The 25,404-nt window shown below is 37.8% G+C and overlaps 1 protein-coding gene across 1 annotated transcript in view; it reads right to left on the bottom strand.

Annotated features, from left to right (window-relative positions):
- slc27a6 (solute carrier family 27 member 6) overlaps positions 1-15,368 on the bottom strand; it is a 42,534-nt gene extending 27,166 nt beyond the window's left edge. Inside the window, exons 1-3 of the mRNA XM_084746510.1 lie at positions 14,723-15,368; positions 3,541-3,750; positions 48-206 (exon numbers count right to left, since the gene is read on the bottom strand). Of these exons, the coding sequence (XP_084602636.1) occupies positions 48-206; positions 3,541-3,750; positions 14,723-15,209 (856 nt within the window). The 5' untranslated portion in view covers positions 15,210-15,368. The remainder of the gene's footprint in view (positions 1-47; positions 207-3,540; positions 3,751-14,722) is intronic.
- Between the last annotated feature and the right edge of the window lie 10,036 nt (positions 15,369-25,404).

Below are 25,404 nucleotides of genomic sequence, written 5' to 3'. Positions count from 1 at the left end.
TCAACATCCCAACTTGGAATTGGGCTTGCAGATATTGGGAGGCCTACCCAGGTAGATGGTTCCTCCTATACCAATCAGGGAAGCTGCACTGTGGTAGAGCGGCAGAGGGATGTAAATCACTTCATCTTCAGTCGCCCCAAACGCCCAAAAACCTGCTGCTGCCTTCAGGCTCTGGAGGTGAGTGATGACTGCAGCCTTGGGGAGCCCTGTGAACATTCAGAGACATAATACTGCATCACATGACACCGCAGAGAACACATCTGATACTTTCTGTCCATTTCAACTGCACTGCTGCTCCGTTAATCCAACATTAACATGAGGACAGTGTGCATAGCCATGTGATACCTTCATGACAACACAACAGTGTCACACAATGCTGCATTTTCATTGTAATTCTACTAATATCATAATCATTTTGTGGCTGTTAACTGGTTTGTGATTTCGGAGAAAATGTCATCCTTTTTGTCTTGTCATGACACTAAACCACCTGATGTTCATCACCCTCTGTGTTTCCCCTGTGTTTAAAGCTCTGGCTCTGTTTTCAAACCTCTCCCAGGTCACAGTAATGTGCATGTGATGGAGACGGTGAAGACAACAGAATTAGCTGAAGTCAAAGCTTTACTGTTCTGACAGGCTAATGACGTCCAGTAGAAACAAGCATTTAGTGTCTTTCTGCAAAATAATTATTTCACGGTAAATTCAGACTTTTTTTTGTGAAACTAAATACAGTTTATTTTCTGATATATTAATGAAACAGTTCTGTACTGAACCAGTTTTAACATAGAACCTCTTCAACTTTGACACTGACATTTCAGAGGCTGTAGTGGTCTAAAGCTAGAGTGAAGACTAGTATCATATGAAACTAGATGACTTAAGGCATCCATTGGTACTAACCATGTCCTGTTAGCTTGTCAGGAAGTTGACCAAGTAATACTCTTACTTCATGATATCTGAATGCAAATGGGTTCTATAGGAACCCAAGAGTCTCCTCTTTAGACACACACCCACTTTAAGCTAATCACAGTTTGAGGCATGCAGTATAAATGTGTCATTTTCACCTAGTTATTAGAATATCCCTGCATACTAGGGTCCCTAAAAAATATTGGAAAACCATGAATTGTGTCTGATTGGAAAGCTGAGATTCCTCTGGATTCAATGAGTCCGGCTGTATTCATGTGTGATAATGCTGGTCTCTATAGTAACCATTTCACTGTAGTGAGACCATTTTTTAAAACTTGACCTCTCTATATAAAATGACCTATAGTGACCTCCAGGATAATCACAGCGTCATCAAACAAGCACAAACTACAGACCCGGATCATTCAGGGGCTGAGTAATGCTACTCAATATCTTAACCGTATCGACCTGAAATAACACAGTACTTGGGCTGTGTATTAGCAAGAATCTGGTGATATGATACACATCATGATACACGGGTTACAATTCAATATATTGTGATACTGTAAGCAAGATGGTATATTGCTATTTATTTAATCTAATTGTAGGAAAACTTTCATTGTATGAAGAACAAACCACCATATGTATAACATCTGTTAAAAAAACTTTACGTTTTCATGCAATCAGAACAGGAAAAATAGTAACATCACTGCTATTTAGTGGTTTAAATGCAACACAAAATGAACCACTGCCACAAATCTTTCCACAATCATGATACAGTGTCTTGAGAATCACTACAGTATCACAAAATGTAATATCGTGACACTCCACACCCATTACCAAGTAGCATCAAAACGTCTCCAGCCAAATAAGACCTGCATTCAATCCTTTTTGTGCCCAGATCCCAAGAAAAAACATACTATTTGTATGGTTTTGCTCACAGCCAATGACTGCAAGCCAACTTCAATTTAATGTGAAGTGACAGTGGCCCACTTCTGCAGCTACAGCCGACAACTACAGAAAGTTTGTGATGGTGAAGTCATGACATGGTGTATTTGACGGAGTCGCCGGTTCAGGGTGCTGAGATGCCACCAAACTGTTCAAAAGTATGGAAATTTAAAAAAATTCAATAAAATAAATTAAAAGTAAATTAAAAAATATTCAATGAAGTACTCTTCTGATATTGGTATCACTTTAAGCGTACTTTTTTAAACGATACTTGACCCCAGAGGATGGATGGCCTTCCTACGTAGACTGACAATAAGGGGGCCTGTGACCAATCAACAGAACAGAAGTGCTCACCATCAGGCACTGAAAAGTGCAGTTTTTGATACCAAATCACAGCTTGATCTTTTTTTCTCTGGTGTTCTCCAGGGTCTTGATGCCTTAGGGTGTTTTCACACCTACCTCGTTTGGCCCAGACATTCAGACTTTTCAGTTTGGTCCAGACCATATTGCATGTGTGAAACCTCCTGAACCATGGTTCAGTTTGATCCAGACTGAGACCACCTCTTTTCACCAGACCAAAGTCTTGCTTTTTGGTCTAGACTGTGGTCTGGATCAAACAAGGTAGGTGTGAAAACGCCCTTTAAAAAATTCCCCTTGATTTGGACCTTGGTCTGTACTTTGTGTGAAAGCAGCCTTAATGTGGTATTTTGGAGGGATTTTTGACTATTTGTATCTATTCTTAGACATGGTTAAAGCTGATTGGTGATTCTGGACAAAGATAGTTGATTGATGGTTCTCTTTCCCTGGTCATTCTGGGAATGAGACCCAATAATCTATCAAACTATCTTACCGAGCTGTGATTGGCCAAAATCTCCCATCACAGGTTAGATTTTCTGAAAACAGAGCCAAGAGGAGGAGCAGAAGTCTAGTTGTCTTTCAGACCACTTGAGCTGCAATATGCTTAAAGGTTATTATGTAACTTTTCCCCAATGATGTGAAAAATATGTGACCTACCCCAGCTTTAAACTGTGGAACAAATTTGTGTAATAAATAATAAAAAAAAATGCTACAACAGCTCACTGTAAGGAATTGTCACACTGAGTTTAGTCATGAGCAGCTGTGAGCTTAATGCTGTGTGATGTGCCTCCAAATGAAGCTGTTTGTTAAGTAGAAGACACTTTTTACTGAAGGCCAATCAGATTTGTAGATATTGAGTGATCTAAAGCATCTTTCACACATAGTTCTCAGAAAATTACTGGGTATACCTTCCGGTGATTTTCAATGTCCACTTCACGGGAAAATGCTGGAACATTTCTGGGAAAGGCTGCATGTGTGAATGATCCCAGAAGAAGTGGCAAAAAACTTTTTTGGCATATTTCTACTCATATTTTTTAAAAGTCCTTTTTTTCAATAAGATGTGTGTTAGAATATTAATTTAAATATATATTTATTTAATCCATAAGCATATAGGGTACATTTGGTGCCCATTAAGCCCTTGGCAGACTTTTCACATATTTTGAGAAATTAAACAATAAAACATTAGACATTTCACTTCAAATGAGAGATGAGGCTTTCTTCTTATCTAAATTACTCTCACTTCAGTTGGGGCAGAATATATGAAAAATGTCTGAAAAGCAGGTTTGGTGGGCTTGAAGAGGAATGTTTACTCTAAATGTAGAAATGCCTGAGACTCACCGGTCGTCCCAGAGGTGAAGATGTAGAGGGTGGGGGATTTGAGGGAGGTGCAGACTCGTAACCCGGCTGGTACAGGCTGGTCGGAGGCAGCCTCGACCTGATCCAGCAGAGTGTGCACCTGTGTGTGCTCACTCTGGTTCTTCATGGTCCACACTTGGACGTTGTCTTCCTGCAGGCTGGTGAGAATGCTGTCCAGACATTCTGCTACATCTGTGAGAGGGAGACAGCATAGGCATAGTTTAGGACAAGGAGACTTCTGAATTCTACTTGCATAAACACTGTGTGACGCAGAGACATCGCAACTAATAATATAGAATGATATATGATATTATATCATAAAACATTGTGCAACTAGTACTAATGTTTCATGCAAACTCTGCACTAAGGGACTGTGAGTATTTTAGGGATGCAGCTGTAATGAGTGTGTGCAAATATCTTTCTTAAAGACTGTAATGATACACCGTGCAAACTGTCATGAACCTCACGGCAAGGTCACATACATAGAAAGGAAGTGTTACACAATACAGCAACACTCCTGACCAGGACTTGGTTGTAAATGTGTGTGTACAACATTTTGTGTTTGTCCTGAATCAAAGAACACATGGAGACGTGTTCACTGATGCAACACGAAGTCAACAAACCACAGTCACGAAAAAAAAAATAAGAGCAGTGTAACACTCCGCTCTGTTGGTCATTATTATGAATCATGTACTGCATATATGCACTGCTGGATCATCACTCACAGATAATGATGATAATTAAACAATCGACTCTGAACATCTATGAATCCATAAAAGCTTCCAGACGAGTCCTGCGGGAATTATAAATCAGCAAAATAATGAGGATAAATGACCAGAGCAAATTCTTACAGTCTTTACACTCTAAAAAGTTCTGTACTGACACATAATAACTCCTAAAGAGACAACTTTGGTAATTCGAGCCACATCTCTACACAAATTACCCAGAATTTTTAGTCCCAGGAACTACTTTTCAGGAAACTACAAGGTTATTGTCTGTGTTTGGTAGAAGTTTTTAGGCTCAGCTGAGCTTTCTGACAGGATTCTCAGAATGTTTGTGAAATCAGCCCCTGATCTTTTCAAGTAGGGTTATATGAGGTACTTGTCTACAGTCAGTGTATTACTGACAGTAGTGTAGACTCTATTTATATGTTCACTGCTTCACCTTGCTGTCAGACAGTCCTTTTTCTGGTATGAAACCACTATTATATAAAGCAAATATCCCTCTCTCCAAATAAACAGACTCCTTTGACAAAAAGGTGGGACCTAACTGCAAATAATAACTAATAAATAATAATAATAAATAAATAAATTTACTTTTCTGACAAATCTTTACTTTTCCTCCCTACACTTGTACACAAATATATGTACTCCCTACTCCAGTAGGGCAGTTTTAATGTATTTGAGGGGAATTATTCATGATTTCATTTTGCATCAAGGATGATTTCTTGGCGTATCCTTCAGTGCATGTTAGTGCATAACAGATGCAACAAGACATAACAAAATGAAAAGTTATGCAACAAGACGAAAAACAACATAACAGATGTTACAAGACGGAAAAGACTGAAAAATGATATAAGACAAAGAGATGTAACAAGATGAAAAAACACATAAAATACATACGATAAAAAGTAACAATATGAAAAACAATGTAATTGTTGTTACAAGACAAAAAAGATGCAACAAGACTGAAAAGGAAGTAATAAGATGAAAACAAAAGCAACAGGATGAAAAAGACATAACAAGACTAAATAACAACAGAAGACCTTTGCAGATGTAACAAACAACAGATGTAAACAATATATGACAAAGAAGTAACAAGACGCATAACAACATAATAGATGTAACAAGATGAAAAGATGCAACAAGACAAAAAAAAAGGTAAAAAATTTGTTGTTGTTTTTTTAAGGTGTGCCTTTTTTAGGTGGCAAAACTATCCCAATTAATTTAGACCCTGGTCCCTGCAGTCCCCCCAATCCCCAGGGAATGTCCCTGAGGTGGAAACGTGGCTATAAAGTCTTTATTGTTGCCACAGAGACCAGAAGATGCAGTATTTGGCTCAGTGGTGGCTCTATAGTGATGAAGGATACCTTTTGAACAATAAATCCTAAACCATAAACTCTGGATCAGTGTTCACAAAGAGGGTGCCATGGCCGTGGTTTCACCAAATTAAAAACAGAGCAACATTTACATCAACTACGGTTTTGTATTCATGTTTTGGAACAAAGTGGAATGGAAAACAAGGGAGAAATAAGCATTAATCAGTGAAAGCACCTCATTAAAAGCCTGTTATGTCACAGTTACTGCAGTGGTTACATGTGTTTCCAGGTAGACAACAGGCACAAATAGTAAACATCAGACAAAGAGATGGACAGATTAGTCACTGTAAAACCGAGCTTAGAGAAACACTGTTAGAACTCTTCCCTTTCACTAGTGTGAGACTGACGCTCTGTCATCTATTATTATTACTGCTATCCTGAGCTACCCAAGAGACTTCATCAGGCTGTCTGCTCAAATCTACACGAGGAGAGGAGAGGAGAGGCTACACTGCTGTCCAGTATGGTAAAGCCTCATCACTGATACGTATGCATCGTGTCATGATGTTTATCTCTCTGTCACATCAGACTCAAAACACTGATCAACATCTGATGGCATTATATAGACCAAATAACTACTCGATTAATGGAGAGAATGCCAGAAAACTGACAGATTAATCAGTAATGAAAATAATTGTTGCAAGAAACACTTGTGAATGTGAATATTTTCTAGTTTCTTTAAGACATTTAAATTAATATATTAGGGTAGTGGACAAAATAATTAATTGATTAACTGAGAAAATGACTAAGAGAATAATCAATAATAAAAAATACCTATTAGTTGGAGCCCTGATTATGAATATGATAATCTGTAAATCCATCCATTGTTACTGGTTTTGTTGGTTTGTTCAAATCAATTCAGAGAAAAATTAATTCTGAAAAGAAAAAAGTGAGTGTACTGCTGATTATTACTGTCACACAACACACTTATGCTGAGGACATGTGATGTGTAGAAGATGTGATTTGATGGTGCAGACTGCAGAATGGAGGAAGAGAGAGAGAACAGTGAGGAGCAAAGAGAAGAGACAGGCCAGAGAAAATGACAGAAAGTTTCAAAAGTATGGGATCATTTCATGCTGGAACAAAATGATAACTGGGTAGTTAAGAACAGATATCAATATGTAAGAATAAAATGAAGCGTCAGTTAGGCTGCAGTATTTTTTAATTCATTAACACTGAGGGCATAAAATTTTACATTTTTATTAAAAGATAAGTGTAACAAAGGATATAGCAAATGAGATGAGTGATGAGCAAACAGCACAGTGAGTAAGTGAGAGGAGGCAGGACTATGAAGGCACAGCAGCAGTGTGAGAGAGTGAGTAAGTGTAGCTGGTACCAGAGTATATATATATATATATATATATATATATATATATATATATATATGTATATATGGAAATGAATTCAACTCTTATTTCTTATTACAAATGCACTGTTTTTAAAAATTGCAAGTGATGAATGCTTATTCAGTGAGACAAAAAGAAATGTGTGTTGTGAAAAAGTGCATCAATAATTGTTTTATAATCGAATCGTAGCCCCTGAATTCTAATCGTAATCGAATCGGCAGGTGCCCAAAGGTTCCCACCCCTAATTTCAAATATTCAGTATCAATCAGGGTTGTGTATCTCACTGACTGAGAAGGATCTGATACATATTCAATGTTCATTTACTTTTGCAATTTTTAAATAGCTAACAATTTCTTACGATACAATTTAGCCTTGTCACTATACAATACGAGACGATGTATGTGCAATGTGTATCTTTACATTTTGATATTATTAATGTGAAAGGACTAGTAGTTGCAAAAAGAAATTGACGCTGTGGTTTTGATTGAATTTGACCGTGTAGAGGAAGTGAGGTGTGGAGGAACAGTGATGCTATGTGTTATCTGCTCACCCAGTGACATGACGTCTCTGTGGGTCAGACTCATGGTTCCATATGCTGCTGTCTGACACATATGCATAAATGATTTGCAGCAGCGTTTTGCATCTTTCTTTTAAAACACAAACTTATTCCTCAATTATGTGTGTATGTAAGTAGCAATTAGAGCCTAAAATCCAAAACAGCAGCTTTATTCAGGGGGTTTGGTGTGGTTTTATTTATTTGAGAGCACTAGTAGATATACAAAAGAGAAAATAAGACAACTTTCAGGTCATCAATGTAAATGAGAATTGGTTTTCAATAAACTTATCTGGACAAATAAATAAATAAATATAGTTAAAGTATTTCTTATCTCAGTCATTCTCAAACTGTGGGGTGGGCCTCCGGGGGGTTACTGCAGGGAGGTGAAAACTTAAATGAAAATGATTAATGTAAGGAAATTAACAAACAAGAGTTTGCTGATGCTAATTTGGTGACTTAAGCTAACACATCAGATGGTTTGTTACACAGAACCATCTGGGAAGTCGTCCTTAGAAACTGTTTGGAAAAGGGCAGGCACTTCCTAAAAACACTTGTCAGGTGGTTGATTGTATGAACTATCTGTCTATCACGTCTAACACGGGCTAACTTTAATGAATCAAACTCTTGCTGAAGGCTGTTGAGAGAAGAGTGAAACCATCTTTTCTCAGAACTTTTTTCCAGCATCTGAGCGATTGCATGCCAGAAAAAGCCAAGAACCATTTTCTTATTGGATTACTCAATTCATTTGATTGATAATTGGTAAAATCCTCGATTACTAAAATAATCAGTAGCTGCAGCTCTATTCTGGTCCCCATCTGTTTTTAGAAAATGATGAAATATATTTCAGTTTGCAGGCTCCTCTGCTTTTGAATAAGATTCCACCTCATCCCCACAGCTGTCATAAACAACAGCTTCAGTATTCCTGTATGTCACCTCATCTCCTCTTATCAGTGTCTGACTGTTCCAGCTATTCCCTGAATCCTCCTCCTGTTGCACTCGGGTTAGAGTCAGGACACTGGCCCTGACCAATATCATGCTTGTTTGGTTGAGCAATGATGAGCCAATGCAGATCCTGTCACATGGCTGCAGCATGATGAATCCTATTAACTGTACAAACTTCCAGGCAAACAGGGTTGAAGCTGAATATGGTTCAGCTACATTTCAGATCGCTGTATCTTTAAAAAAAATAACAGCAAATATTACACGTTAGTGCAGCAGGGAGCTCCTGGCAGGATATCAGCAGGATCGACTCCCACACTGAACAATCACATCCCTCACTAAATCTGCACACACTTCACACCTGAGATTGAAAACAAGAACAGTGATCTGATAGAACATGATGGAAAATGATGCACAGACACATTACTAAGGAACAGTTCATAGAAGTCATGTCTGAAACAATGTACGTTTCTAAAATTGTTAATGTGTTAACAATGTTGTTAATTTTTGATGTGTTAACACACTATGGGCCTGATTTGCTAAGATCCCAAATAAAGAGTGCTAAAGTGTGTGTGCATTCGAACACATTGCACATTTGGTTGGTGTGCATTTTGCAGATGATCTACTAAGAATAAATGCATAAATGACAGCATGTGCAAACACTGTGGAGACAGAAGTAAGTCAAAGTCAAAATTAAATTTGATCTCATGGAGGTGTTAGCGGAGATAAACATGTTGTTGAGCTACAGCAAAAAAAAAAAAAGTCAAGAACAACAGATGAAATTGAGAGAAGATGGCAAGACATTAGGCAAAAACAAAAGGAAAATTGGCTTCTAATAAAAACTTCTTCAACTATCTTCAATAAATAAATGAATAAAAAAAAAAACAATCCATTGCGCAGGAGCTGTGTTCTCTGTGGCCTGAGCACTGTCTGGTCTGACAGTGGCAATAAATGTCCTACTAAGAGGGATCAAATGCGGGTTACAGGCAGTGGTGAGGTCTCTCAATCAACGCGCGAGGAGTGTGCAGGGGCAGAGGCACGCAACCTGACAGAAAACCTCAGTTAAAAATGTAATGTTGGTGAAAAGAAGGAAATAAAAGGACATAATAAAGGTCAGTGTTAATTTTTCTTAGGCTTCAGTGGCTGTGAAAGTTCAGTTTCATTTGGCTGCAAATAGGCTACAATAAATTAATGTTTAATCACATTGTTCTTCTGTGTTAAGGATTATTGAATGAAAATAAAAATAAATGCATCCCCCAAACAGCTCAAGAAAAATGACTTTAAATCAGATTGTTTCCTCCTGGCCACAATAACAGCAGCCAGCCGCGCACCGCTAGGCTGATCAATGCCTTCCTTTCAAACATATTAAATACAGACACAATCACCGCTAATTATTTTCAGGCTTGGTAAATCGCAGTGTGTGTGCTAAATTAACATATTTGCATTTTCTCCTCCCAGTATTTTGCACACTAGGGTAGAAACACCCCATATTGCATTTTCATTAAGGCAAACATACTAAACAGACAGCACGTGCTGTCTTGTATATCTGAAAGACACAATCCTTAGTGCGCACTGTAGATCAGTAGATCACAGTAGATCAGTTTGCACATTTGTTTGCAGGTGATGGTACATGCAGACCTTTAGTTAATCAGGCCCCATGTTGCCTCATTCCACATCCAGCAGACACAGAGCAACACTATCAAGTCATGTTTGTGTCTGTGGAAGATTCAAACAAACAGAAATCAGATCCTTCACTAAATAAGTTCACAATTCACACCTGAGTTTGAAAACAACAGCAGTGATCTGGTGGAACATTTGGAGTTCACTATTTAGATAATAAATAACTGAGTGTACAACATCTTTAAACTACATGTTATTCAGTGGGCTTATCAACTGTTTAGTATGTGTAAAAATGACTGTACACTATTTGTCTCTAAAATGTGTGTGTGTGCATTAGAGATCTGTGCCCAAACCTGACCAGATGGGACCTGATAGGTTTGGGTCGGGTCAGGCTGTATTTCACGCACATATTTCATGGGGCTTACATTGGGTTTGGGCTGTATTATTTGTTATTTTTTAATTTTGTATTATTTTTCTCCCCAATTTAGTCATTTCCAATTTAAGCTCTCACCATGTGTTGTCAGTGTCACTACCAGCTCATACTGTTTGGTGCATAGAGGTGAAGCTTGTTAAGAAAAATGTCGGGCTGTAATCAGGTTTGGGCTGAAATATGCTAATGAGGGACTGGGCCAGGTCGGGTTTGGACAGAATTTTGTTGGGCTTGGGTCCTTTCGGGCTCAACTTTACAGTTGACCTAATGTGCATAGTCCCACAAATATGCTCTGACATTTACAGTATCTCACAAAAGTGAGTACACCCCTCACATTACTGCAAATATTTAATTATATCTTTTCATGGGACGACACTGAAGAAATGACACTTTGATACAATGTAAAGTAGTCAGTGTACAGCTTGCATAACAGTGTAAATTTACTGTCCCCTCAAAATAACTCAACACACAGCCATTAATGTCTAAACCGCTGGCAACAAAAGTGAGTACACCCCTAAGTGAAAAATATTTGTTGCTTCTCGCTTTTCACCTCTCTAATGTGTCTCTAATGTCTTTAATGCACCTTTCCTCTGTTTTATTTACATTTTGTTCATTTCTATTTAAATGTATTATTTTTTATTGAAGAGCTTGAATTTTTAGACTGTTGTTTTGACAAAACAAGAAATGTGAAGACATCTCATTGGGTTCTATAAAACAGTGAAAAAAAACCCACAGACTAATTACTAAGCAACAGTTAGTGAAAGTCTGAGACTATGTGGGTTTATAAGATTGTTAATCTATTAACATATTATGTTGCCTCATTGCACATCCAGCAGACACAGAGCAACATTATGATTAGAGCTGCACAATTAATCAAATTTTATTGAAATAACAATATGGCTTTCAGCAATTTTCAAATGGCAGGAGGTGCAATATTTGGTAAAGGCAAAGTACGTCAAAAAACTAAATGAACACATCACACATCAGATTCTACAGACTTAAAAAAAATCTTCATTTAGTACAGATTCCTGCAAAAAAAATTACACCATAGTCGTTTCAATGTTTTTCAGTCAAAATAAGAATAATAATGTAAAAATTATCATTACCTCTAATATTGCAAATCATATTGTAATTGCAATATATATATATTTTTTAAATCGAGCAGCCCTACATCACATTGCTCATGATAAGTGATGACCTGCAGGCTGGAATCACAGTGACCTGTACTGATGTCAGCAGGACTCAGATCAGAGCCACTAACTACTTGACTCCACTACATTATCTGACAGTTTACTTGCTACTTTTCAGATTAAAGGTGCAGTAAGCAGTTTTAGAGAAAGATAGTTGATTGCTGTGTCACATTTCAAGGCCATGTATTACTGATGCTTTGGAAATGAGAATCAATAATCACCTATCTCCCAGCTGAAAGGAGGCTACGGGGCAGAACAAGGACTAGGTGGAGGGATTATATCTCTGCCCCGGCCTGGGAACGCCTCGGGATCCCCCAGTCACAGCTGGTTAATTTAGCTGGGGAAAGGGATGTCTGGGGTCTCCTGCTGGAACTGGTACCCCCATGACCTGATTTTGGATAAGCGGTTGAAGATGCATGGATGGATTGATGGATAATCACCTAGCTTGTTGACCTGTGATTGGCCACTGCCTCCCGTCAAGGGTGAGATTTTCAAAAGCATGAAGACAGCCAAGAGGAGGAGGAGCAGAAATCTAGTTTTCTCTCAGAGAACTTTATTCTTAAATGTTATTACGCAACTTTGCCTTATGATGCCAAAAATAAACTGCCTACCACAGCTTTAAGAATTTGATTTGAAAAAAATCAAAAACATATCACAAGCTTATAAAATACCAACGAGACAGCAGCTGATAAATATTTTAATCATGAACTGAAGGACCAGTGTGTAGGATTTAGTAGCATCTTGCACTGAGGTTATAGAAGTACTGGAAGTTAAACAAGCCACGTCTCCCTATAGTATGAGTGCAAATGAATGTGAGCCATCATAAGAAGTTTAAAATTTTCTACTTTGACACTTATTTTTATGTAATCTTACTTTTGACAATAATGTCTAGGAAATCTAGAAGAACCTGTGCAATTTGGCTGCTGTCACATTTCAACTTTGGATGGAAAATGGAATGCAAAATATACAAGCCTTTACTTCACAAGTGCTGCTGTCTGAGTTTACAGAGACTGACTGAGTGGACAGAGGACCACCATGTGTCATAGTGGATCCAAAATATTAACAGAAGGGAACTTTGTTCCTGAAAATCTTGAATAATAAATGTGAATTCATATATATTTTTAATATGTATCACACAGTACTTCATCACTTAAATGTGGTAGAGGTGGTCTGTTTTTTCTCTTGTCCATTATCCATTCCCCAGCGTCTAACTACTGCGTAACATTTGAGGAACGTTAATATCTCTATCCTAAAATGAACCCTCATCAGTTACTGAGGGCCACTGTTTAACAGCGTCGGTCCAATTATCTGTGTTGTCACTGTCAGCAGGCAACAGCAGACACCGTGTCTAGAAGGCAAATCTCCACTGTACAAAATATTAGAGGACATCAGCAAGTTATATTCAACTATTCTTGAGAATTTGAATCATGTCCTACCAAAAAAGTTTTAAAAAAATTTTAATATCAACTCATCAATTCCAATTTTAGGTGGAAAATTATTCTTTAGTGATTTGATCGATCACAACAAGGTGTGTGGATTATCTTCAGTAACTGGGTCATGATTTTTGAAACAAGACACTGGTTGTGAATATGGCTGGGCAATATATTTATATTATATCATATCGTGACATGAGACTATATATTGTGATAGATTTTGGATATGTTTTAATCATGATATGACACAAATGTTGTCTTTTCCTGTTTTTAAAGGCTGAATTACAATAAAGTGATGGCCATTTTCTGACCATACCAGACTGTTCTAGCTGTTCTATTATTTGTCTTTACCCAGTTAGTCATAATAGTCAGTATTGGGGGATTTTGTGAAAACACCAACAGTCATCCCTATACTGTCACAATATCCATGTATTTGGTCAAAAATATTGTGTCCAGTCATTTTATCACCATAGCCACTTCCATCCCTTGGAGTACAAAACATGTAATCAATCACAACCTTCTTGATCAATAATTATCGATATTGACCAATATGAAACTTCACTATAGACCAATATGAAACTTCAGTATAGGGATAGATGATATGGCTCTAAAATAATATCACAATATTTCAGGGTATTCTGTGATAAAGATATTCTTGAGGATATGACAAAACACTGAAAAATATTTTTATCTAAAACACAACTTCTGCTTGAGCTGCTGAAATTAGTTTGTTGTATTGTACCTGTTTGTTGTTAGTCTTTCTGCACCTCTTACATGTTACTGTGGTTTACTGTACATCTGATCTTTTGTAACTAAACCACTTCAACACTACTGAAGTCACCTCCCTCACTGGAACTAAGAAATTAATTACAAATGCTAAAATTACTGTAATAAAGTACTTTTGGGGGGTATTTGTACTTTTAGGAGTAGATTTTTTAGATGTCTGTACTTTTACTCATATTTAAGTATGCGTTACAAGCTGCAATCTACCTAGTACTGAGTACAAGTTGAATTAATATCCAAACCTTTCATCTGCATTTTAGTAGCCAATCAGGTGATCTGATCACAAACAGGCCAATGATAACAAAAACATACAAACAAAAAAACAAAACAAAATGCTGCAGCAACACACATTTCGAGAAATGATTAATCGTTAATTGTTTAATTGTATTCATGGATATTTAATCAATAGATGTGGCAGTAATTCGCACCAAGTCATATGCTGAATAAAGAAAATTAAACTCTGACTTAAAATAAGAGAAAAAACATTAAAAAAAAAAAAAAAAAAAAAGGAAAAATATTGAAAATCAGGAAATCAATTAATGAGAAGGAAATGAATGATTAATCAGTTGTTAGCATTTTAATTATGGTCTAAAATAAATTATAACAATATATTGTGAGCGATAACATATGGCACATCCCTACTTCACCATCTGAAAATATGTATTTTTGATTTTGGGGTGAACTGTCCCTTTAAATAAAATTAATTTGAGAACAGCTGTAGCCTGTAGTCTGTTTTTGTTCACAGTGGTGTGTTACAGGAGAAGAGTGTTACCTGCTCCAACAATGAGAGTTTTGGCCCCGCAGCAGTTGAGGCAGTGCAGCAGAGACTTGTTCTTGATGTTGGTGTTGAGGAAAGCCGCCGAGCAGCCCACCTTCGCCAAGCCGAACCACACGCACAGAAAGTCGGGCTCGTTGCTCATGAGCAGGGCGACGCAGTCTCCTCTGCTCAGCTTCAGTCTGTGGAGGAACACGTTGGCCAGCCTGTTGCTGCGGGTCTCCACGTCTCGGTAGGTGTGGACGCCTCCGTCATAGATGACAAACGGCTTGTCGGGGAAGCGCTGAGCCTGCTGGATGAACATGTCCAGCACCGTGGTCACGCTGGACGTCAGTTTGCTGAGCTCCAGCCTCACTCCGTACCTCAACACCTTCACCAAGAAAAACACATCCCTCCAAAAGTACGGGAAACAGAGCTTCTGTAAGACATGAGCGGAGAAAAACCCCGCTGCCAGAGCCGAGAGCCAGCCCAGAGACAGAGACATGTCTGCGGCTGAGAGACACTGAGAGGACACAGTGAGGACAGCTAGAGACACTCTGCTCACTACACACTGTTACATGTTTCATGTGACAAACAAACACGGACTGTCAGTGATGTAAGACAACTACTACTACACAAACAGTAAGCTAAACAACACGAGACCGGAACATAAGGAGGGAGGCCTTCAAAATAAAAGAGTCAAGTATTTTGATTGCGATTGGGTTTCACTACAGAGATATATAAACATAGATAATTATAACCAAAGAGAACAAGAAGTATGTTAATAATATATGTATTATACTATAATATGTACAATATTCTAACAATAAACATAAAAATAAAACTGAAATAAGTGTGTTAAGGTGCAATAAAAAAAAAAATAAAAAAATAAGAGTACTGGTTAGTTAAAATGCACAGCATAAATAAATAAATGCAGTATTGATGCCAGTGTAAAGCAGTATATTGCACCATTTAAGTATAATTGAAAAGGTCTAATCTGATATTTACGGGTATGGTGGGTACAGAATAACACCATATTAACAGGGCTGGAAAAATATGTGGGTATTGTGTAACAATAGCATTATATAAATTAAGTTAAGACAAAAGTAATAGCAATAATCCTTTATTTCTCAAGCTTGTTTTTTAAAGGCACATTATTAAGTTTTTGGCAGAACATAAAAATGTGTCTTAAAGGTCTAAATGTCAGATTTGGGGGGGATATATTGTCAGAATATGGCAGTAATCAAATTTAATATTCATAAGTATGTTTTCATTAGTGTATAATCACCTGAAAATAAGAATAGTTGTGTTTTAGTTTCCTTAGAATGAGCAGGTGGTCTTCTATGGAGACTGCTATGTTGCACTACCATGTTTCTACAGTAGCCCAGAATAGGAAAAACTGGTTTTAGAAGGGGCCGTTTGTGAGTTTTGTGGCCACTATTGGTTCTCCTGCCTGCTTGGCAGGAGGAATGAGGTGAGGTGGACTGCTAGATGCGACTAAATCCTGCAATCCTTTAAATATACATTGTAGAATATATAATAAGAAAAGCACATTTTGAGATATAGCTTAAAATCATAAGATTGTGTTAGAAGGCTTTGCTTAAAAAGAGTAAACTACTTCAGATAGACATCTCCTCTAGGACAGACAGAAATGCAAGATAGTGACTTTCGTATGATGAGTATTTTATTTTGAAGGAAACACTAACTTCCGGCGAGGCTGACTTCTTTAGGCGACTTGTCATGTTTCGCTGGAGCTGAAATCACGTGACAGTTGCTGTGGAGATGACTGGGAGGGCTCGCTGTGGCGCTTTCTTCGACTCTTTAAAAGTCAGATAACAGAGAGACAGTGTTGAGACAGTTAATAGGGAGGAGAGGTATCACACACACACACACACACACACACACACTGCTGCCATGTGAGAGCAACAAAAATGGATTAGTATCATTTCATGTTATAACGGCATAACTTTTCTTTTAAAACTTGTCTTTTTATATGAATATACTATTTAACTTATGTCTTGTTATATCTTGTTATATCCTGTTATAGCATGATATGATGTGATAACTTATTGTTTTAACACTGTAAAAACAGATATTGTCTTCTTTTAAAGCTGTACATCAGAGATCTTTCATTTTATGTTCCAGTCAGATCACGAGGTCCTGTTCTTTTAAATGTTCCTCATGTGTCCCACAAACGTACTGGTGACAGTTCCTTCTGTTTTTATGCCCCTAAACTGTGGAATTGTCTTTGGACATTAGATCGGCAAGCTCTCTCAGTATTTTTAAGAGGAAAGTAAAGACCTGTCTTTTTAGTCTGCCTTTTAATTGTTAATTAAGGAGTCCTGTTATAACCTTGGTCTTTTAACCTCAATCATTGGGTCATTATATTATTCTTTTTCTCAGTGTTCCTTTTACTTAATTCTAATAACCTTAATTTTATTGTTGTGTTGTTGGATTTTTATTATTCTTTGCTTGTTTTTATTTGTTTCCTGTCTGTTGTTTTCATTGTGCTGTGTAGAGCACTTTGGGCTGCATGTTTGTATGACAGGTGCTGTATAAATAAAGCTGAATTGAGTTGAGTGGAGTTATAACATGATGTTCTAAAGATATAAGCTTGAGTTATAATAATTTTTTTTATATTTCCACAAGTATTGTTGTAACAGGAAAAGTTTATAGTCTGATAAGTTGCATGTCATAATAATGAAAATATCTTGTTATGACATGAATCATATTTTGTTCTAAAAATAAACTTTTCATGTTATAACATGATACTGATGTGTCTTTCTTTTTGGCAGTGACACTGCTGTGTGTGATGAGAAATACTGAGGCACGTTCTCCATGTGTGGCTTTAATAGAAGTTTTGTAGAAGCAGGAGCTCCTGCTATGTTTCTAACAAGGAAGATAATTCTTTTTGATTTGAAATGCTCGCTCATTCCACTGTTAAAGGTTAGTGATCTGTTAAATATATGAGGGCTGTCTAGTGAAAACCACATATCTCCAAATTTGGTGATTTTTAATTGCTCAGACAAATTGAGGGATTAACGGTTTGACTGTTAGAGGTTGAGGAAATTCTCATAATGGTCCAGCTAAATAAAACATTTAAAAACATTTGATCATGTGAAAAACCCTGTCACAGACCTCTTTATTTACAAGGGATTACTCTCCACAGCATGCTTGATCTTACAGAGTTTGAGTGCATTTTTCTACTATCCAGGTTTCCATTTAGCACCATGGAGGAATGCCACACTGGTAAAAGCTCAAAAAAGAGAATGTAGAAAAGCAGAACGCAGGTGGTAAAAAACAAACAAACAAACAAACAAAAAATGCCTCCAGATTCATTATTACATCTATAAGGAGAACTTTCACATCTATAGCTTGGAGCTAAAAAAAAAAAAAGCAAGACAGTCCGTGTTCTCTGAGATTATCAACAAAAATAACAATAATACATGGACCTTATTTACTGACAGCATCAGTCCCTCCTAAACTGCAATCCACCAAAGCATGCACCAAAGACTTTGCTTCTTTTTTCACAGATAAAATTTTAAAGATACGACAAACAGTCTCCAACACAGTGGCTATTTCACCTGTGCCTCATTAGACTGCTCCAGTTAATTTGGTTCTTTTCACCCCTTAGATGATGCAACTTTGACAGACATAGTCAGGAACCTGAGGTCCACTACCTGCTGCCTCGACACTCTGCCTGCAAGCTTCTTTAAAGATGTTTTTCTGCATAGCATCAGATATACTACAGATAGTCAACCGTTCTCTTCAGTCAGGCCACAGTCATTAAACTTCTTTTAAAAAAGCCTAAGTGCCTCAGTAATAAATAACTACAGGTCCATATCAAACCTACCTTTTTTAGGAAAGGATCATTGAAAAAATTGTTTTCCAGTAACTTAATGTCTTCTTGGTGCAAAACAATTTCTTGGATGCCTTTCAGTCTGGATTTCGAGCACATCACAGCACTGAGACTGCACTTGTAAAAGTTTTGAATGACATTCATCTGAGCAGTGATGCATCAAAGATTTCAGTTCTGGTATTACTGGACCTCAGTGCTGCATTCCACACAGTCGACCATAAGATTCTGCTCGACAGACTAGAAAAGTGGGTGGGACTTTTGGGCACTGTGCTAAATTGGTTTAAATCTTATTTACAAGATGGGGATTTCTTTGTGTCACTTGGCAATTATGAATCTGTGCGAACAAAAATGACATGTGCAGTTCCTCAAGGGTCCATCCTTGGTCCTCTTCTGTTCAACATCTACATGCTCCCTCTTGCTCAGATTATGGAATATCACAACATCTTCTACCATACTTATGCAGATGACACACAACTCTATATTACAGTGTCACCAGATGACTACAGTCCCCTACATCTGTTAAATAAGTGCATTGATGAAATCAATACATGGATGTGCCAGAATTTCCTACAACTAAACACAGACAAAACTGAGATAGTTGTTTTTGGCCCTAAAGAACAAAGATCAAAAGTGAGTGCTCACCTTGAATCCATGACACTAAAACCTAAAGATCAAGCCAGAAATCTTGGTGTCATTCTGGACTCAGACCTAAATTTCACCAGTCACATAAAGACAATTACTAAGTCAGCCTACTACCACCTTAAAAACATAGCAAGAATTAAAGGATTTCTGTCTGGGGAAGATACAGAAAAACATATTCATGCTTTCATTTTCAGCAGGCTGGACTATTGTAACAGTGTCTTCACAGGTCTGAGAACAAAATCAATCAGACAACTGCAGCTCGTCCAGAACGCTGCTGCCAGAGTCCTCACCAACACCAGGAAAATGAAGCATATTACACCAGAGCTTAAATCACTGCACTGGTTTCCTGTGTGTCAAAGGACAGATTTTAAAATCCTATCACTCGTCTATAAAACACTAAATGGTCTCAGGCCTAATTACATCTCTGATTTAGTTGTATGTTATGAAAGACTCAGACCTCTCAGGTTTACTCAGTGTTCCCAGGATCAAAACCAAGCAAGATGAAGGTGACTATAGTTTCTCTGCCCTCCACCTGTAGAACAAACCTCCTGTGTACCTGAAACTGTCAGCTCATTTAAATTAGGGCTTAAAACATGACTGTTTACTGCAGCTTTACAGCAAAGTAGATACAGAACTCCTGTTAAGATCATCTGTAGATACTGTTTTTACATATTAGTTTGCTTTCACTTTTGTTTTTATGTTTGCTTTTTTAAATATGCAATTTAACTATTTATTGGTTTGCTTTTAGCTTTTGGTTTTATAATCTCAAATGCAATCTTAATGTTCTATTTTAATGTATTTTTATGCTCCTGTAAAGCACCTTAAATTGCCTTGTGTCTGAATGGTGCTATAGATATAAACTCACCTTTTAACATTAAGTTATCCCCATTAATGTAATGGCGAGCTGGCCTTGTCCAGAGACCGAGTGATCGTCTAAGTGACTTCATGTCACCAGCAGGGCAAAGAAGAAACATGTCACATGACTGTCACATGAAATTTGAATGGCAATTCAACTCTAAATTCAATTTTGCTGATATGCAGCTGTGTGTATCCAGTGTGCACAAACACAAAGTTTTACTCCACAACAGCCAGGAGAACAAGACTGAAGACAGTCTCCAACAGCTCTCGGTTATTATCTCTACACAGTAACATTCACACAGACTCCACTTATTTGTTTCAAAGTGTCAGTTTGTATTTTCCAAACATCCTTGTTGTTAAGGAGAACATCTCCTACATTCAGGTTTGGATTCTTTAGAAACATTTAAACAGTATAGGTAAGGTAAGGTAATTTATTTTTTCCAGTGTCATGCACCAAAAGGTGCCCAGCCCTCATGGGCTTATAAGACACTACAAAATATAAATACCTACAGTACAGTAGTCTTTATGATGTCGTGTTACCTAAATGCATTCCTTGTTCAATTCATGCAGTTGATCATGATTCATCTGTAAACCCTTCCACATTAGTTTTGATTATATAAATTGCAGAAATCGGACTTTAATACTGAAATTCTATGATGAAATCTGTGAGCAGCTGTTAGAACAATCAATGACAGGATGATAAACTGGGCCAGTCCTGTGTCCCCACAGACTGAATGTGTCAGTTAGCTGCTGAACTGCTCAACACTGAAGTGAGTCACAGCTCTGACCATCTGAAACACTGAGAGAAGCTGTCAGACGAGAAGGACTGGCTCACTGGTTTGTTCACTTTTCCTCCAGTGTAGACGCACCCACAGATTCTCACACAGTGTTACCTTTACACACGTGTATGAGGAACTGGATCGAGAACCCAGATACAGACACTGACGTAGAACGGGTGGAAGGGAAAAGACTTTATTAATCTAGTGTTCAAACAGTAGCTGTACATCTCAATCAGGGAACAGATGGTGAAGCACCTACTGCAATGCCACCTCAACTGCCAGATGCATCCAGGGGAGATCTGTAAAGCTTTGAATAAAGTGTTTGATTCTTGAGAAACTGTATTTTGAAGAGGTTTGATTTTTACTCTTCAATTATGTTGGAAAATGTATTTTAAAATATCAAACTCTTGGTTATTAAACCTTGTAACAGGCAAACCTCTTGACATAGTGAGGACAGCTAGAGACACTCTGCTTATGACACACTGTTACATGTTTCATGTGACTAAGTTTTCAGTGTCAGAAATGTGGCTCTCTTTTGATGCCATTTGGTAAAAAAAAAAAAATCTGATTGTTTTTAATCATCAGATCGATCAAGAGAAGATCATTCTAATTGTTTAAAACTTGAATAAAATGTATTACATTACTAATGGAAAATATTCAGTTGGCTCACAAGTTTCAAGTCTGTGTAAATGAAAAAGGGAGTTTTTCTTTTAAACACATTCTACATGTAACAAATTATTTGCTGAAAAGATTTGAAAACAGTCAGAGCTATGTAGTACTGAACTGTACTAAACTGTTCACATTTCTGTGTTCAGGATTTTTTGGGTAGACCTGAAACATGACTCGGTGACCTGCTGGAAACATGGTCCCCCAACACTATATAAACCTCATGAACCAAGATCCCCCCAAACTGTCAGAAGAATAAAAAAATACCATCCTGTCACTGTCACTAACATATGAACTTATTCTAAGGCTTCTGTTTTTACCTACACACCATCCTGGTCACCAGCATCACCACCTACAGTCCCAAAATATTTTCAGTAGTAGTAGTGTTATTGACTTTCTTTGAGGCTAAGGTTAATGACTGGCTCTGCCTCTAACATTAAGGGCCTTGTCTTGCACCTGGCAATGATGCAAGTAGCATTGCTATCTTACTCCAGTACAGTTGTCATTTTCCCCACATTTGCAAAATAGCAAATGAACTTGCACCTGTCTGGGTACTCATGGGCAGGAGGTCTGAAAATGAAGGTGTAGTCAGGGGCATTTGGTATCTTGTGCACGGCTCATTGAGGTTGAAATCACCTCAGACCTGAGAGCTGACTTTCTGATTGCTTCATTGCATGTTACACCCAAAACAATTCATCAAGGCACTTGTGTGCAGCTGATAAGGTGAATCCTGCCCTGTGCACTCATGGCGCAAGATGGCAAAGGTGAAATTGGACACGCCCTGAATAAATCAAAACCCTTTTAACCATATGCTTTAGATTACCATAAGGTAGAGCCCTAAATGTTTCTTTACATTACATATTAACTTCTTGGATGATGCCAGTATTTTCCCAGCTGGAGGCAGAGCTGTCACTGTATTGTGATGTTGTTCCTCTTTTCTGATTTACAGATAAAATTACAATAATGAAGCTAAATTTCACCACTGAACACCACTGAAGACATACTTTAACAGCTCTACACAGTAATGTTGACACAGACTCCACTTCTTTGTTTCAAAGAGTCAGTTTGTATTTTCCAAACATCCTTGGATCATCTGTAACCTCTTTCACCTCAGCTTTGGTTGTGTCCAATGGCAGACACTGAACTTTCATACTAAAATTCTTGGATGAACTAGAAGAGGTCACTCAGTAGAGTCCAAATACAGCTGATAATGTTTACATACTTAAAAAGTAAAGTAAAGTAAAGTAAAAGTCCTGCATTTAAAAACTTACTTGATTAAGGTTTTAAATGCAGGACTTTTACTTGTAGTGGAGTATTTTCAGTGTGTATTAGTGATTGTACTGAACTAAATGATGTGAATACTTTATCCAGATGTCAGCTGATCAGATTATTTTACTCTCATTTTCTCTTCTAACATTTTCCTCTCAAAACACGTTGTTTATGGATTTTATGACTCCATTCTAGCAGCTGACATGCTAAATTCCTCCAACCATAGACATATATACATAGACGCCCCATTGAGCGGGTTGGCCCATTGCTACGATACGTCAGCGCGTCCGCCATATTGGATGTGGCAAAACTGCCTCGTGAACTAATGCAAGGAAAAGGACTGAACTTCATAAAGCGCCTTTCTACAAAGTAATTTAAGTTAATGCCCTTTATTCACCCATTCACACACACACTAATATATCTGGGAAACAAATAGGCATCAAAAACAACGTATGTAACTTTTAATGTGATGATTATAAATGTTTACTCCTTATATGTTTAGGACATAGGTAAGCACCAAACCAACATATGTATTTTTCTAATGTTTTTATGAGTTTTTTTTTCAGCTATCAATGTATGTAACACTGTTATTGTGATGATAAATATTGAAATATTAATATTAAACATCTGTGTTTATAATAATCAGATCCTGAAACATAGATGTGACAGGTAGATTTTCTGAATAAAGAGCACGAACGTTTACATTTAACTGATTTTGATTAATCATTTTAATATTCAGTGATTGATGAACATATATACATACATATATCTGTGGGGGGGGGCTGCAACGGATCGCAGTTGACCCGTGTCCCGTACGGATCGCCCTCTACGGTTCGGCACGCATGTGATCCACGGACTACATGTGAGCATCATAGTTTTACTGTCACTGCTACTTTTGTATAAGTTATAAAACCTGAAATCTCAATGCAGAGTTGCAGTGAACAGACAGGACAGATGCTGCTGTGTGCAGCACATCTCTGATTTAAAAGCCGTCACATCGCCTTGAGTGAAATCCAGAACATAACTGTTTTCACTGATGTAACTCTGCTATCACCAAAGAAACAGATCATAAAACTGTGATGTTCATTGAAACTTTGGTGATATCAGCTGTCTTAACTTCTACACAGCTCCTCTCTGCTCACCGGTGCAGCTCTGTCTGTGACACAGTGTGTCTTCTGATTGATCATGACTTCTGACCAATCAGATGTGCTGCTGTAGGCGGGACATTGAGCCAGACTACAGAGTGTAGTTGTGTATTATACTGTACAGTGTATAATGATCTAATATATGTATAGTATATACATAGTACAGCACTGTATAAGTTTGAAGTTTTTAATATTATTACCATTATCATTACTATTATCATTATTATTACATCACACAACTATGGTGATAATTACAGACAGACAAAGATCAAAGACAAGTGCATTTTTAAAATAATTTAACCCTAATCCCACCACTTTTTTATTTTTTGCTGATCCGAAAAATGATCCGATCCGTGACTCAAAACCGTGATACGATCTGAACCGTGAGTTTTTTGATCCGTTGCACCCCTAACATATATACATACATATATCTATACAACTATACAACTACAGTCTGTGTGTGTGTGTGTGTGTGTGTGTGTGTGTGTGTGTGTGTGTGTGTGTGTGTGTGTGTGTGTTTGTAAGCTAAAAACCTTGGAAAAGAATGGTATTGCACAGCTTTTTGCGTCTGTTGCCACTCTGCATGAATGAATGAGGCATCTTCTCAGTTCGCTCTTGCCACATCCAATATGGCGGCGACGTCGACGTATGATTCAGCGCTCAATGCGGCGTCTATGTATATATGTCTATGCCTCCAACTATCACCACATCTCCCTCTGCTGTGTTAATTATCAGATGTAGATCAAGCCAGTCGCTCTCTGCTGCCGCCCAGAGGTTGACGATGTGTAAACCAGCAGCATTCAGATGACTGGTGAGGTCGCAGGTTCTGTGTGCCCCACAAAGCTCCTATCTCTTGTATTGAGAAGATCCAACTGTGCATGTGCAACTTATAGCGAGAGTAAATGGATGAAAAAATTGCACCCCAAGCCAGAAACACGTGACCTCATTTTCATATCTCATTATTTTCATGTTCCTTGATTCCACTGCTGACACTGATATAATTATGCACTTTCCTTTACGGATCTCTGAAAGCAGGACGCCAGACTCAAGTCAAGTTACAGTTTACATCCATTTCTTGTCATAGTCTGCCTTTTCCTTCATTCCTCATGTGTCAGCTGTTTTCCCCTCCCTTTTGTTTCTTGTGGTTCCTTGTTTGTCTCTCTCTGTGTCTGTGTGTCTTGACGTGGCTCATCAGCTCTGCTGCCAATCAACTCCTGCTACCAATCTGCCTGCTCACCTGAAAACCATCCACCAATCAACTCCAGCAGTACAAATACCCCGGCTCTGCAGTCCAGTCTCTGCCAGATTGTTCAGTCTGCCTTGTGGTAGTAACCATGGCCTACCTGTTGCTAATTGCTTTTTTCTTCTTGTAGATTTTTGCGTAAGACTTGTCTGTTTTCTGCCTCAGATTGACACTCGCTGGTGACCCATTTGCCTGCCACCTTTTTCCAGCCTTGCCCTGCCTGTCTCTGATCCATTCAC

Source organism: Lutjanus erythropterus, chromosome 20 (assembly GCF_056507025.1).
Source record: "Lutjanus erythropterus isolate fLutEry1 chromosome 20, fLutEry1.hap2, whole genome shotgun sequence".
Lineage (NCBI taxonomy): Eukaryota > Metazoa > Chordata > Actinopteri > Lutjaniformes > Lutjanidae > Lutjanus > Lutjanus erythropterus.
The sequence above is the reverse complement of the archived record's forward strand: the minus strand, read 5'-3'. Positions and strand labels throughout refer to the sequence as shown.